The sequence below is a fragment of the Myotis daubentonii genome, chromosome 5 (assembly GCF_963259705.1).
Source record: "Myotis daubentonii chromosome 5, mMyoDau2.1, whole genome shotgun sequence".
In the NCBI taxonomy this organism is placed as follows: Eukaryota; Metazoa; Chordata; class Mammalia; order Chiroptera; family Vespertilionidae; genus Myotis; species Myotis daubentonii.
In genome coordinates, this window is record NC_081844.1 from 46969789 (window position 1) to 46986383 (window position 16595).

The 16595-nt window shown below is 37.1% G+C and overlaps 1 protein-coding gene across 6 annotated transcripts in view; it reads left to right on the forward strand.

Moving 5' to 3' along the window:
• Positions 1 to 16595, forward strand: part of TMEM144 (transmembrane protein 144) — a 71573-nt gene that overhangs the window by 25784 nt on the left and 29194 nt on the right. For 3 of the 6 annotated variants that reach the window (XM_059697720.1, XM_059697719.1, XM_059697715.1), the window contains exons 2-4: positions 7311 to 7478; positions 13881 to 14052; positions 16128 to 16250. In XM_059697720.1, the coding sequence (XP_059553703.1) occupies positions 13944 to 14052; positions 16128 to 16250 (232 nt within the window). In that variant the 5' untranslated portion in view covers positions 7311 to 7478; positions 13881 to 13943. Of the gene's footprint in view, positions 1 to 1725; positions 2019 to 7310; positions 7479 to 10426; positions 10597 to 13880; positions 14053 to 16127; positions 16251 to 16595 lie in introns of those variants that run through there. The other 3 variants (XM_059697716.1, XM_059697717.1, XM_059697718.1) reach the window with 3 other exon arrangements.

Consider the following 16595-nt stretch of genomic DNA (forward strand, 5'->3'; position numbering starts at 1 on the left):
ATCCTAGGTACATGCCCTTGACTGGAATCAAACCTTGGACCCTTCAGTCCACAGTGCAACACTCTATCCACTGAGCAAAACTGGCTAGGACATCTTGATTTTGTTTCCAAGAAAGCAGAATCATGGGTCCATCTCACAGTCTAGAACCAATGTTGACCTCTTTACATACAACTCTATTTTGCTTTGAGCCCATCAAAACACTTCATTTACACTGCACCTAAACTCCACCTTTTTGCAAAGTCCTACAACAGCTCTCTTCCTTTCTTTGGTGAAACTCCCCACAGTGAGTTAGTAAACCTGACTTAGTTGTTCTATAGGTTTGTCTCTCATAGTCTCAGGCTGATTGGGCTAGGAAAAGATCATGTCTTATATTTTAAATGTCCCTTTAAGCACACTTAATTATGTGTGTTATATTCTCTTCCATAGGCAGAAGTAACAGACTAATCTAATTACAGACCAAAGGATGTTTATAGCATAAAAGTTTCCATCCTACAAATATAGAAAGTTCTTGAGACCAAAGAGGAAAAAAAAACACTCTTTAAATTAAAAAAATCACACACAGATGGCTTTCTTCCACTTTATGACGACTCGGGCTGTACCTCTTATAATAAATACAACAGTGATCAAAAAGAGGGCTTTTTTTCCTCCTTAGTAATATAACCAAGCAAGCAACATGACAATGACCACTGCATCACTTGAGAGAGACTGAAAAACTTGAAATATTTATGAACCTCCAAAACCTCCTTCCAGGGCCTTATTCTTGACCTATGACCTTGTTTTCTGTTTCACAGAGAAGCTGCTACTGCACCAATATACTGTGACTATTGATGATCTCTGCATCTAACAAGGGCTATTCTCTCTCCTGTTGCCCTAGATCAGGGGTGGGAAACCTTTTTGTGAGTGCGTGCCAAAACCAGCAAAATCTCTGACTCAAAATTCTTCTGCGTGCCAACCCTAATTTTTTGAGAACATGTTATGCCTGCTTGATATCTCTTAAGGTGTACATATGTGAAGAACCTTGAAGAAATAATAAAATTCATTTGAGTGACAAAAACACAGTATATGTGATGAAAAATACATTTATTTTTTAATGTATACATGTATACTGATAGTCTGACAGAAAAATTTATGACTCCATTTGATATTATCAGTGGGACTTTTGCTGCTGCATCACTGATGACAGAGAATTTACATAAGGTTTATATTTTGTGACCTTCAGAGATATGCATGAGCTATTACTTTCATCCTATGGAGTCGGACTACTCCTATTATGAGACTTAACAAAATTAATCACTGAGAACAAAGATGCACAAGCGTATGTGGATGAAAACATGGAGAGTAACACCGTTGCAAAGTTTTTTAAACAGAAAAAATTTTCTGGAATGGCATTCCAAGTTCTCAATAGTTCGTTTCGACACTATTGAAATTGCTCTTCCCCTCTCTCATCAATCCATGTCTATGGTATTTAAGATAACTTTTTATGTAAAATTATTTATTTATCTAAGATGCACCTACACTGAATTTATCTGAAAAATAAAAAAGTTGATATTAAGAAAAAAATTGTAAATGGAAAATTATAAGAGAGGTTTTCGCATGTCAGCAAAAGTTACTGGCATGCCATGTTTGGCATGCATGCCAGGGGTTGCCCACCCCTGCCCTAGATCCTATCTGTTTGCACTCACAGGAGGACATCACTCTAGTAATTCTCCTTTTTCTTCCTCCTAGACAGCATCCAAGACAGCTCACAATGATCCTCAGCTCCTGGTAGCCACGCCATTATATAATCTCTTCTCACACTAAATCAGGGGTTAACTGCATAATCAATAGAATATGGCAGAAGTGATGGTGTGTGACCTCAGATGCTAGGTCATAAAAGAGAATGACACTTCCACCTTCTTGGATTTCTCACCCTGGGGAAATCCACACCATGTCATAACACTCAAGCAGTCCCCTGGAAAGGACCCTCTGAAGAGGAACTGAGGTCTCCCATCAGCAGCTACAGCCAACTTGCCAGCCATGTGAGTAAGCCACCTAGCCCCAGACACATCCTTCCTTCAGATGATTAGAACTTCAGCCAGCTTTCTGAGAGATGCTGAGAACCCCTACCCCAATTGCTCTCAAATTCTTAACTCACAAAAACTGTGTGAGAGAGTAATTTTTAAGCCACTACATTTTGGGATCATCTTCTTCAGAATTCTGTTGGTTATTTTGGGTCTTTTGCCTCTCCATATAAACTTTAGAATCAGTTTGTCAATATTCGCAAAGTAACTTGTTAGGATGTTAATTGAGATTGCATTGAATCTACAGATCAAGTTGGAAAGAAGTGACATCTTAATGAACATACCTATGAACATAGAATATCTATTTAGTTATTTAATTTTGTTTATCACAACTTTATAGTTTTCCTCAAATACATCTTGTACAAGGTTTCCCCATTTAAAGGTAGAGCATCCCTATGAAAACTTCCATAAGCCTAAACGGCATAAAGTGAAGAGTACCCCTCACTTTTTGAAAGTTTGCTTTACACCACTTTGTTTTTTCAAAAGGCCTATAATAGTACCTGTTTTACTAACCAAAAGAAATTCAAAGAGGATTTTTACTGTTACAAGAAAAGCCATTACCATACTAATTAGGACTTTTGTAAAAGCGAAGTGCCATAATGTGCATTTTGTTAGATTTATACCTGAATATTTCATTGTTTAATGCTAATGTAAATGTTACTGTGTTTTGAATTTCTAACTTCATTGTTTATTGCTGGTATATAGGGAAACAACAGTCTGTTATGTACTAACTTTGTATCCCGCAGCCTTGCTATAATTGCTTATCAGTTCCAGGAGTTATTTTTGGCAATTGTTTGAGATTTACTATATGGGCAATCATATCACTTGTTAAGTAAGACATTTTCATTACTTTCTTGCCAATTTGTATTCCTTTTATTACTTTTTCTTGTCTTACTATATTAGTTAGTACTTCTAATATGTTGTTGAAAAGCAGTGGTGAGAGGGGCCATCTTTGTCATGCTCCTGATCTTAGTTGCTTACCATTAAATAGGAGGTTAGGTGTAGATTTTTTGCTAGATATTCTTTATCAAGTTGAGGAAGTTCCCCTGTATTCTAGTTTGTTGAGCATTTTTTAACATTATGAGTGGATGTTGGATTTTGTCGAATGCTTTCTCTGCATCTATTGATATAATTGTGTGATTTCTCTTTATTATATTTTTATGTATTTTATAAAGGAAGGGAGAGATAGAAACATCAATGATGAGAGAGAATCATTGATTGGCTGTCTCCTGCATGCCTCCCACTAAGGATCGAGCCCACAACCCAAACATGTATCCTGACTGGGAACTGAAAAATGACTTCCTAGTTCATAGATCGATGCTCAGCCTCTGATTGAGGCAGATTGTGTGACTTTTCTATTTTAGCCTGTTGATGTGATGGATTGCATTCATTGATTTTTTCAGTGTTGAACCAGCCTTCCATCTCGGGGATAAATTTTACTTGGTCATTGTGTACAATTCTTTATTCTTAAAATTTATCTTTATTGTTGAAAGTATCACAGATGAACCCTTTTTTCCCCCATTGACCCCTTCCTTCCCATTCCTGCCCCTCCCTAGACCTTCACCACACTATTGTCTGTGTCCATGGGTTATGCATATATGCATGTAAATTATTTGTTTAATCTCTTCCCACCCTAACCCCTCTTCCTTCTGAGAATCATCAGTCTGTTGTTGCATGCTTTCATGTCTCTGGATCTGTTTTGTTTGTCAGTTTATTTTGTTCATTAGATTCCACATATATGTAAGATCACGTGATATTTGTCTCTGTTTTTTTAGCTTATCATAATAATCTCCAGGTCCCTTCATGTTGTTTCAAAGGATAATAGATATTTCTTTCTTTTTTACAGCTACATAGTATTTCATTGTGTAAATTATCTACTCATTTACTGATGGGTACTTGGGCTGTTTCCAGATATTAGCTATGTACAATTCTTTTTATACATAGCTGGCTTCTTTTTGCTAATATTTTGTTGAGAAATTCAGCATTTTTCCCCCTGTAATATCTTTATCTAGTTTTAATGTTAGGCTACTGCTGGCCTCATAGAGTGGGTTAGGAAGTGTTTCTGTTTTTTGGGAGAGATTACAGATAATTGGTATAATTTCTTCCTTAAATATTTGATAGAATTCGCCAGTGAATTTACCTGGGCCTGGTACTTTCTGTTTCAGAAGGCTATTAATTATCAATTCAATTTTTTAAATATAGGTCTTTTCAGATTGTCTATTTTTCATTGGGTGAGTGTTGGCTTACTATTTCTTTCAAGCTATAATCACCTAATACACTGCTGCTAGGATTGGTTCATTTTATATAGGTTATCATGTGTGGGCATAGCTTTGTTTGTAACATGCCTTTATTATTCTTTTGATATCCATAGTGTCAGTAGCTCTGTGATTTCTAATAATATTTGTGTTATCCTTTTTTTTTTAAGTTAGCCTGGCTAAAAGTTTATCAATTTTATTAAACTTTTCAGATAAGGAATGTTTTTGTTTCATTAATTTTCTGTATTGATTGTCTGTTTTAATTTCCTTGATTTCTTTTATTTTGTTCTACTTATTTTGGATTTAATTTGGGATTTTGTTGTTGTTGTTGTTTCTAGTTTTTTACATGGAAACTTCTATTACTGATTTTAGAGCTTTATTTTCTAATATGTGCATTCTATGCTATAAATTTTCTCTAAGCACTGATTTCACTGCATCTCATAAATTTGATTAAATAGTATTTTCATCTTCATTTACTTTGAAATATATTTTGTTTTAAGAACTCTTCTTTGATCCATGAGTTATTTAGTGGTGTGTTTTTAAAATTTCCAATAGTTTGGGATTTTTCAGATGTCTTTCTGTTATTTCTAGTTTAATTTCATTGTGGTCTAAGAGCATACTTTGTATGATGTCAATTTTTTTTAATTTTTAAAGATGTGTTTTATAGCCAGAATGTAGTCTATCTTGGCTAATGTTCTATGTGAGTTGGGGAGAATGTTTAGTCACCTGTGGTTGGATGAAGCATTATATAACTGCCAATTAGATCCAGATGATGATGGTGCTAGGCAGTTTAGCTAGATCCCTACTGATTTTCTGCCTGCTGGATCTGTCAATTACTAACAAAAGGGGATTGAAGACTCCAACTATGGTCATGGATTTGTGTCTCTTTCTCCTTATAGTTTTATCTGTTTTGTCTCATGTATTTTGATACTCTGTGTAAGGTACATACACAGGATTATAATGTCTTCTTGGAGAGTTGACATCTTTATCATTATGTAATGCCCCTCTTTACCCCTGATGATTTCCTGTTCTGAGTCTGAGAAAAAAATCAGCTTTGCCTAAAATTAAAATAGCTATTCAAGCTTTCTTTTGATTAATAGTAGCATGGTATATCTTTCTCCATCCCTTTTAATCTGTCTTTAAAATTAAACTGAATTTTTTTTGACAAAATGTCCTTGGGTTCTATCTTTTATTAACCCTGTCAGTCTTTATCTTTTAATTGGTATATTTAGACCATTCACATTTAAAGTGATTCTTGATAGAACTGGATTAATATCTACCACCTACTGATTTCTATTCATTTTCTTTGTTTCCTTTTTTGCCTTCTATTTTTCTGCTTTCTCTTGTTTTAATATTTTATATCATTCTATTTTCTCTTAGCATATCACTTATAATTCTCTTAAGTTTTTATTTTTGATTTTTAGAAATTACCCTAGAGTTTGCACTATATATTTAAATCCACTTTCAATAGCATGATACCTTTCATAGGTAGTTCAGGTAATTTATAATAGGCTATTCCCAATTCTTCTTCCTCCTGTCCCTTATGACATTGCTGTCACTCATTTCACTATTTAAGCTATAATCGCCTAATACACTGCTGCTAATTATTTATAGTTATCCATTAGACCAATTAAGAATAGAAAAGTTGTTTGCTTTCATTTATTATTTTCTAGTGTTCTTTTCTTCATGTAGATCCAAGTTTCTGACCTGTACCATTTTCCTTTCTCTGTTAAGAACTTCTTTTAACATTTCTTCCAACACACGTCTACTGGTGAATAATTTCCTCAGTTTTGTTTGCCTGAGAAGTCTTTATTTCCCATTCACTTTAAAATAATAATTACACTGGATACAGAATTCTAACAGCAGATTTTCTTTCAACACTCTAAATATTTCTCTCCATTCTCTCTTGCTTGCATGGTTCCCAAAGAAAAGTCTGATGTAATTCTTCTCTCTGCTACTCTATAGGTAAGGTGTCTTTTTCCTCAGGCTTATTTCAGTATTTTTCTTTGTTTGATTTTCTGAAATTTGAATATGATGGGCCTTCCTGTAGATTTTTTTTTTATCCTATTTGGGTTCTAAGAGCTTTCTGGAACTGTGGTTTGGTATGCCATTAATTTTCTAAAATTGCCAGCCATTATTACTTCAAATATTTCTTCTCCTTTCTCTCATTTTTCCCCCCTGGCATTCCCATTGCCTATGTGTTACACTTTTTTAATTTTTTCATAATTCTTGAATATTACATTTCTTTTATTTTAAATTCTATTTTCTCTTTACATTTAAATTTAGCAAGTTTTTATTGACATATTTAAGCTCACTGATTATGTTTCAGTTGTGAAAGGCATTCTTCATTTCTGGTGCAGTGTTTTATGTGTTTTAGCATTTTCTTTTGATTCTTAGAGTTTTCAACTCTCTGTGAATATTATCCATCTGTTCTTAAATGTTGTCCATTTTTTTTCCAATAGAGCTCTTAGCATGTTAATTATAGGTATTTTAAATTCCCAGTGTAATAATTCCAAAGTCTCTACCATATCTGAGTCTGGTTCTGATGTTTACTTTATCTCATCAGACTGCATTTTTTTTCTTGCCTTTTATTACACCTTGTAATTTTTTTGTTGAAAGCCAGGCATGATATATTGGATAATAGGAACTAAGATAAATAGGCCTCTAGTGTGAGGTTTTATGTTTATCTGGCAAGGAGCTTGACTGTGTCTAATGTTTGCTCTAGCTGCAGGCCTCACAGGCTTCAGTTTCCTTTCATGTCCTTTCCTTAGAAACTCCTTTTAAACAGTGTGTCTTGCAGATCTCTCAGTTGTAATGCACTGTCATTATCCCGGAGCCCCTTTACTATGGTCATAAAGTATTGGGGAATTTTATGATTAAATCTCCATTTTTAGTGAGCTGGCATTAGTGGGCTGTGACCTTCAGAAGAGTTTCTTAACCATGCCAGGTAGAAAGGCAAAAAGGGGCTCAAGTTGTCTAATTGCTCTTCCTCTAGGTCAGATGACACTTTCATGAAGTTGTTTCCCTGAGGGCTCACCTTTGTTTCAGAAAACTGAAGGCACTGGATGGATTTCAAAACGATTGCCCTTTCCCTCCCCTTGCCAGAAGCAAGAGGGCGTTTTACTCTGATCTTCACTGTGAGAACCTCAAGTGGCTTCTGAAGGTAAGACCCATGAGAGTGTGGATGCTCCCCTAAGACTGGGCCCTGCTTCCCCAGGTTTCCAATGCTTGATTGAGTCCACATTCAGTCTCCAGCAATTCACCGGTTGCTGTTTAAGTGCCCTCTACCCATTACCGGCTCCTAGTAAGCTGGGATTCCTTGCATTCACCTATGTCTTCAGTGTTCAGGACAGTGATTTGTTCGTGACCCTAATTCTCTGATGGATGTAATAAAAATTGTTGATTTTCAGTTTGTTTAGCTTTTTTTCTTACTGAGATGACAGAAGTGACAACTTTCAAGATCTTCAAATGTTAGAACAGGAACCAGAAGTCTTCATAATATTTTTATGTACATTATATCTTTTTGACTACATTAAAGGGAGAGGTATACAGATCTTAATGATTGACATTTTACATATAAAAAAACTTAGGTGAAACTAACCTTGATCTTCTAGTGCCTGCTAAGAGTCTTCCAATAAAGATCATTATGTTTAGGCATTAATGCATATGAACCAACTTGAAAGAAAATTTTCAGTTTAAGGAGCATGATATGAAGAGGACTGAACTGGAATATCCTGTTACAAATATCCTCAAGCCTGACTTAGCCCCAGTTCACTTTTAGGTTTTAAGAAACTCACAACAATGGGAACCTCAGTTTCTTAATGTGAATCCGAAGCAAGAACAAACCACATGATCACTGAGGTCTCTTATAACCACAAAGTGAAACCATTGTATTTAGGCCCTATATTTTTTGGAAGAGAGTTTGTACATGTGCGTATCTGGAGTATGCATGTGTGGAAAGGGAAACTTCAGATTTCTTTCTGAACTGCTTAATTAATCCCTTCCCTTAAATGAAAAGCCTTCGCGTCTTTAATTCTTTAAAGGACATGGCACTGTAGCTTCTCATCTCCTGTTTAAAGCAGGACTTCCTTCCAGGACACCTCATCTTTGGGCAGTCCTTATGTTTCCTCCTTCTTGCAACTCTACCACCATTACTAACCACGGATTGTCTCAGTTAAATGTCACTTCCTCAGAGAGACTTTCTTTGAACCTTTAACCAGTGGTTCTCAACCTTCCTAATGCCGCAACCCTTAATACAGTTCCTCATGTTGTGGTGACCCCCAATTTCATTGTTACAAATTGAACATAATTAAAGCATAGTAATTAATCACAAAAACAATATGTAATTATATATGTGTTTTCCGATGGTCTTAGGCGACCCTTGTGAAAGGGTCGTTCGACCCCCAAAGGCAGCGGTTCTCAACCTGTGTGTTGCGACCCCTTTGGCAGTCAAAGGACCCTTTCACAGGGGTCGCCTAAGACCAGCCTGCATATCAGATATTTACATTACGATTCATAACAGTAGCAACATTACAGTTATGAAGTAGCAATGAAAATAATTTTATGGTTGAGTCACAACATGAGGAACTGTATTTAAAGGGCCAGAAGGTTAAGAACCACTGCCCGAAGGGGTCGCGACCCACAGCTTGAGAACCGCTGCGACTAAGGCAGGATGCAGCACTTTCCCTTTCTGAACTTATTTGCTCATATCTGCGTCCCTTGTTATTCTGGAACCTACATGAAAGGTAGGAACCTGTGGCGGTCACTGCTGCACTCAGAGCTAACAATCTACAACAGTGCTGTTCGCCAGAACTCTGCAATGGTAGGAATCTGTAATCTGTACAGGTGGATTGTGTCCAGGACAAGTGTCTAGGACAAGTGAACAACTACCTCTCGGTGCATGGGATGATGTTCAACCACCTGGACCACACCGGCCAGGGTGAACTACTGAGTTTTTAATTCTAATATAAATTTAAATACCGTGGGGCCTTGACTTACGAGTTTAATTCGTTCCGTGACGGAGCTCGTAACTAAATTACTCGTATGTCAAATCTTAAAGTGAACAAGTGAGACACGTGATGCTGGGCTGATGTTGTGGCGTTCACTGTGACGTTCGCTGCGCCAACTAGCGGTGGGGTATCTGAAGCTGGCTCGTAACCTGAATTTTAGCTCGCAACTCAAAGCAAAAAATCGGCCAAGAGAATGGCTCATATCTCGAAAAACTCCTTAGTCGGGACACTCGTAAGTCAAGGCCCCACTGTAGTCATATGCAGTCTGTGGCTACATATCAGAAAATGAGAAACTAGAGCAATATTTCTTAAAGTCTAAACCAAGATGTCAGGAATCTGCATATCCACCCACTCCCCCTCAATATATTGATTCTTACTATCAATATCATCTGACAATATTTTAAAAAACAAACAAACAAATAAATAAAACAAAAAACCTCCCCAGCAATTGTAATGTGCAGTCAGGTTTGAGAAGCCTAGAACATATGTTCTCCTGTGGCACTCAGCACATAGTAGATAAATGCGTTGGTAAATGGTCTGGTGCACTCATAAAGGATTAGTGATTACCAGCGAAATCTTACAAGAGAGGTCAGTGGCATTAGCCATTCAGATGAATTTCTGGATATTCAGTGGGGAAAAAAAAATTCAGCTTCAGATCATCTTTCACAACTGTGTGAAATTCCTTGGCCTTTGGTTTTATCCATAAATAGTACAAATAATACCTAATTCTGTGATGTTTAGAGAGAGTGACATGCTCAGAGTTCCCTGAAAAATCACCTCTTCAAATATACAAAAGCCTTTCTAATTTGCAGGTGGATTGGCAAAGGGCTTGAGGACTCACCTCAGTCACATGACCACGCACTCTGGCACAGACGCTGAAGGAGGGTGCTCCCTACCCTGCTGCTCTCAGGCAAGACCTTTGGATCACCTCTAATAGAGCCTCCCTCCCCCTCCAGCCAGGTGTTTACGTGGTTGTCCCCGCAGGAAGCAAAGGCTGGCCAGGCCACCAGGAGAGCCTATGGAACAGGGTCTCCAGTGTAAGAGCCCTTCCCTCTCCTTCCTTCTCCTCCCCACCCCTCCCCACCCCGCTCCTCTACCCCTGCCCTGTGCTTACTAGTAGGTAACTGTCCGAGAAGGAAGTAGAGGCTGGCGAGGTGCCTGGAGGGCAGAAGGAATGAGGTTGGCGCAGGCTCCGCACCAGCAGCCAGCACCTGTGGAGGCGGATCATGGGTTGCTGAGCAGGTGGGAGTTGAGCCGCTAGCCCTGAGCGCAGTGAGTACAGCAACTCGAAGGAAATCCAAGTAACTTTGCAAGGGAGTTGTCTCATGATGTTTCAAAATGTGCCCACGAGTAAAAAGAAAAATCAAAGCTCAGAATAAATACGTTGAAGCCCTGCTAATTTTAGCCAAGACACTGGCAGAAGTTAGCAGATTAGAGGAAATTAACATGAAACTAAAACTAAAATGTTAGTTGAAGTGGAACAAACAGTATGGATCAGACCATAGCAAATACCAACAACAAAAGGTCTGCATAGAAGTTAAAATTGCTAGGAGAAATGTAGAGGAAAAGTATTTACCAATAAATGAAACAAAAGTACTAGAACAAAAATTAACGAATATAGTTTAATAGAGTAGCAGTGGACATTTAAAAGTAAAAATTAAATCAGATGCTTAAACCTCAGACAAAAGGTAGGGGAGGGTGGGGGGTAAGGGAGAGAGATCAACCAAAGGACTTGTATGCATGCATATAAGCATAACTAATGGATACAGAGGGGAGGGGTGGGGAGGGGGGGGCAGAGGGCATGAGTGGGGGATTGGGAGACAATAGGGGATAAGGACTCATTTGTAATACCTTAATCAATAAAGGAAAAAAATGTTAAAATAAAAAAGTCTTTACAGTAAAAAAACTACTTTAATCTAAAGTATATTAATTTAATTTAAAGTTTATTTAAAAGTAATTTGAGATTTATTGACTCAACAGGTTTGCACTGAAAAAGAATTGAGTGATGTTGCTAGATAAAGTAGTATTGCTATTCTTTTCAACAAAAATTTCATGGATTTAAAAAGAGGTAGACTCTTCCTTAGAGTATTGCGAACCCGCACTGAAAACACATCACATGCTTTCCAAAAAGTACCAGAGCCGTGTGCAATAAACTTCACTTATCTGCAGGAAACAACTTTAAGTGAAGTAACATTGATTAATGTTCATTCAACAGCCAAAATACAGCTCTTGTACTCTGATTAGCATTTCAGATTATTCCTTCAATGGAGTGAGAACTGGGAGGTTTAGGTCTGTCAATAGTCTTTAAGAGAGCCATCCTTTCACTAAAATAATTTGCCACTTTTGAAGGTTTGACATTCTCCTATCAATGAATGTCCTTATAAAGGTTTTATTTCACTTTGCTTGTTTTAACTAAAATAAAAAAGTGGCTTCTTAGCCAACACCTAATCTTGTATCTTTTTAGTCCCATGACATTCTTCCCAGGCACCTCCTACACCTGTAACCTATTGTAACTGTTTTATCTTAGCAAAAGTTCACCTCTGCTTGAACCTTGAGCAGTAGCCCATATAAGCCTTTGCAGGGGTGAAACTTTCTTTTTGCCTAACATTAAAACTACTCTTTTATTGGAATAGTGCTACTCTGTCAGAATTTAAATCTTCCTCAACTTCATCCCCGTGGAGAATGCTGTCTTACCAGCTGTGTTTGTTTTTTGTTGTTGTTTTAAGAAAGCACACACAATTTCAAATAGCTATTTTTCTTACTAAAATTCATTCAGAAACTTAGAAGTTATCCTTGTTTTCAGTTAAATTATCCATAATAATGCCTAGGAACATGTATTATAGGTAGCTGTATATTTAATGTTCTCTGTGTGAACATGTAAGAAGCAATACCTGGAAAAATGAAATATAAATAAAAGAGTAATATAAAAATCGACCGAATGGCGGAACAACCAGAACGACTGCTCAACCAGTTGCTATGAGGCGCACTGACCACCCCCCAGTCCCTTCCCCCTGGCCCCCCTCCTTCGGCCGGCAGGCTCTGATGCCCAATGGTGAACAGGGAACTGGGGGTGGGTGGCAGCGGGGGGGGGGGGGGGGGGGGCAGGGCTGGCTGACAGCAGCCAGGGAAGATGGCCCTGATCACAGGCCAGGCCTAGGGTCTGTACCCGTGCACGAATTTCATGTGCCGGGCCCCTAGTTTTAAAATAACTAAGAAGGTGGTTTCAGATGTACTTTATTCAATACATATCCATAAGAAGTTATTGCTATAACATTACATTTGGAGGGGGAAAAGGACTGGATTATCCTCAGTTCCATTTCAGACAGCTTACATGGTGAAGTGAACCAAAAAGTCAATGTACCACATATAAACTCAAGATGGCATTGTGGGAAGACTCTGGTTTCCTCCTGTGATAAAATGATTCTTTGTGTTGTTTTTTTCCCCTCATGTAGCTTGTACAACTAAAAAGAGGAATTATGTTTATTAGCCTTTTCCAAATGTTACCTTATGAAAAATGCCTGATTCTTGGCTCTTTATGGTTTGAGGTCTTTTCTTCATAGGAGGACCAGAACTTTTTAATAAGCTTAGCAATGTTATCCAATCGAACTTATGTAATGAGGGAATGTTTTGTATCTACACTGTCCTATGTAGTAGTTACTGGCTATATGTGGCTACTGAGAATGTGGTTAGCATGACTGAGGAACTGAAATTTTTTAAACTTAATTTTAATTATTTTAAATGAAATTTAGTTATTCATATGTGACTAGTGGCTACCAGATTATACAGCTGCCTCACATTGTCCTGGACTGACTAATAATATTGTACAACACACCACTGCTAAAAACACATACTTGCGGATATTCCTGAAGAGTGACTCCTCAAGGACCTAAATCTTGAGATTTAGGAGATTCTTGAAGAGATCTTTAGAAGATTATTCTATCTGTTCAGTTTATTTTTTAAGCCATAAAGATATAAGGGTTTATGAACTATTTAAATTACTAGACACTGGGGGTACTACTGATGAAGAAAAGTGCATTTATCTGTAGCGGATCCTGAGTATGTAATAGTGATTCAACCTACGCATGCCTAGAAGCTGTGTCAGAAATATAACAGGCTTTTGCTTGTTAAGGCACTAGTAGTTCTGAAAGTCTTCAGACATGCTCTCTCATTTGCTCATCACAACAGCCAGTGGAAGTAAACAGAGTCCTAGTCTACAATTTGTTTATTATACCCACCTACCTACACAGAAGAATTTTTTATAATATAATAAAACTGTATCTAAATCTTAGAAGAATTGAGGCTTTCAAGCTCTGAAGACAGTTGTTGTTTTTTTAATTGTAGATTAGAGATCAAAAAGTGTTTTTTTATTTCAAAAAATGAATAAATGACCATGGAGTATGAACATAATATCTAATTTCATAATATCCTAACTCTATATCTGGAAGAAGGAATCTGCGCATACTTTTAAAAAATTCGATAAATAGCATCTATTGATCAAAATTTGTTCACAGATTCACAACTTCTTCATTGTTTAATTTCTATATCTTCTATTTCAGAGGCTCTTGAAAATTGCATCAAGTCTAAAGTGAACCAGCTCACTCTCAGGCAGAACTACAACCATGAGCAACAATGGAACAGACCTAACCCTTGGTTTCATCTCCTCTTCTGTAGCCATCCTTTTGTTTGGCTCAAACTATGTACCACTTAAAAAATATGATACTGGTGATGGTAACTATTTTTCCTTCATTGTTAACCTTAAATTATTTTTAAATACAAAGTTCTCTATTTGGGTCTTTTAAAAAATGATGGCTACAAAAATAAATTTTGTTTATGCTGGCACCAAATGAATAAAGCTTAAACTAAATCATTTAATAATGCCAAGCCAGATATCTGAGAGTTAGTATAAGACAACCTTAAGGTTGTGTTTCATGGTAAAGCTAGGATGGATACTGTCAGGAAAGCATTTTAGCCATATCTATTATGTTTACAAAAGAAGAAAGTCCATTCTACAAATAACACGGGTTTTGAAAACACAAATTTCCAAAGCAATTGAGAGAATAGAGAACAATTTGAGCATACATGAATTTTGTGTTTGCTTATGTGCAATTTTGACTCTGACAAAACACGGCGAACACAGAACACTGCATCTAGATGGATAAAGATGGATAGTAATGCACTCACACACACACCTTAAACATCCACCAGCTCCCCAGCACCACAACCATCCTCATCTAGTGTTAGAACACTCCATCCACCCACTTCACACTAACTTACAAGCGGTAACACTTCCGATGTCCACTTCCATAAGCAAACTTCAGGTCTTTTTCAAGTTGAGTCACATTTATGGTAGCATTTATGAATTTCTTAACCGCATACCCAGTGCAAAACTGTACCATCATTTTTATCAGGTTTCTATCTTTTTTTTTCTAATATGTTGATGAAGTTTTTGTGTTGTACCCTAGCCCCAATTTCCCCATTAGCTCTGAAATTTCTATTGCATGATTTTGCATAGTGCAGTGATTTTTAGGAATGTAATGTCACATTATAGTAGAACTGGCTATAATGTGAATTTTAGGGAAGAAGCAACAGTTGTTTTTATATACCTGCCTTTTATATGAAAGCCAGGAGGAGGAATTGGAGAAGTTATGGCGAACACCTGTTAGAAAGCAGATGCATTATCTCCCAGATTCTTTATGTCTTGTTACAACTTAGACCATAAAATTAAAAATCTTTCCCCTCCACAGCTGTTCTTTTCCTTTGGAGTTAAGATAGGAATGGAAACTACTAAAAGAGGAACAAAAACCATACTGAGGGATTGAGGACCTAGGTTTTAGGTATTTCACAACTGTATGATCCTGGGCAAGTTTCATCAGCTCTTTTGTTCTCAGTTTCTCATTTATAAAATGAAGAACTTGTAAAATGATGTTCCCTTTCATCTTTATGATCCTACTTTTTTTTGTCTGAGAGGTTAACGGCCATTTTTTCTTTCCTCCACAGAAATAGGCAAAAATCTTCCAAAGTTTAGAGTCAGAAGTGTTACATTGAGTTATCAGTGGCTTAGTATTTCTTCCAATGTTGACTCTTTCTATATCCTTTTAATCTCGAAACCTTGATGCAGAAGCCTCAGAAAGGTACAGGTTTACCCGCATCACCGTGCACTGTTCCAATAACTGGCAAATGGCAACCCAGAGCCTAGAAAGGAGAGTAGCCCTGACCTATAGGGCTAATGCTCAGGCTTGTGATGTCTGACTCATCATAGGCATTCAACTCTAAACGTACAAGTTCTACACGTGACCATAAATGACTTTATTTTAATCCCAAAGGTGACATAAATGATCCTCAAAGGTTTAAATCACTGCTGTCCTCTTCTGAAGTTCTTAAGGCCATGTTTTTGGTGATGGACAGCACTAGGTGTGGCATCTGAATAAAAATATAGAGACTCAGTCTTGCCAGTGCTCTGGTAGAAAAGGTTTGATTTGTCGAATAGATGGGAAAGGGTGTTAAGCAGAAATGCACTGCTTAGTAAGCTTTCGAGTCAAACAAACTGGGTTTAAATTCTAGTTCTACAAACTTCTAGCTGTTTGTACAAGTTGCTTCATTTCAGATTCGTTTTCTCTGTCTTTGAACTAGGGTTAATGATGATGGACAGTAATTGTAAGGATTACATTAAATGTGCAAAGTTCCTGGCAAATAGGCATTCAGTAAATTGTGGCCATTCCTATAATAATATCTCATTGGTATTCCTAAGCCTTAATTTACTCAAATCAGTTTGAACCACTGACACCAATTTCTTTTATTTCCAGGAATGTTTCTCCAGTGGGTGCTTTGTGCTGCTATATGGTTGGCTGCCTTGGTGGCCAATCTGGTATTACATTGTCCTAAGTTTTGGCCTTTTGCAATGGTGGGGGGCTGCATTTGGGCAACTGGTAAAGTATGATATAATTTATCATTTAATACTTTAATCAATTTATACTATGCTCATAATAACTCTGGTTCATAGAAGGGCACAAATAGTGATTCCGAGTAATTCTTAGTCATAGATACTAGAAATTGACAATTTAATTTCTTTCATTAAGATGCTCCATAAATCTTTTTGGTGCATTTCCTAACTCCTCTTAATGATTTCTTTCTTAGTCCCTGATAGATAATTATAGCAAAGTTATTACCAATTGTTCTCTGTCTGTTCAAGTGTAACTCATATATGAGTTTACATGATCTCGCCTTTCTTTCTCCAGCATGTTTATCAGAAAATATTTATTAAATAGTAGTCT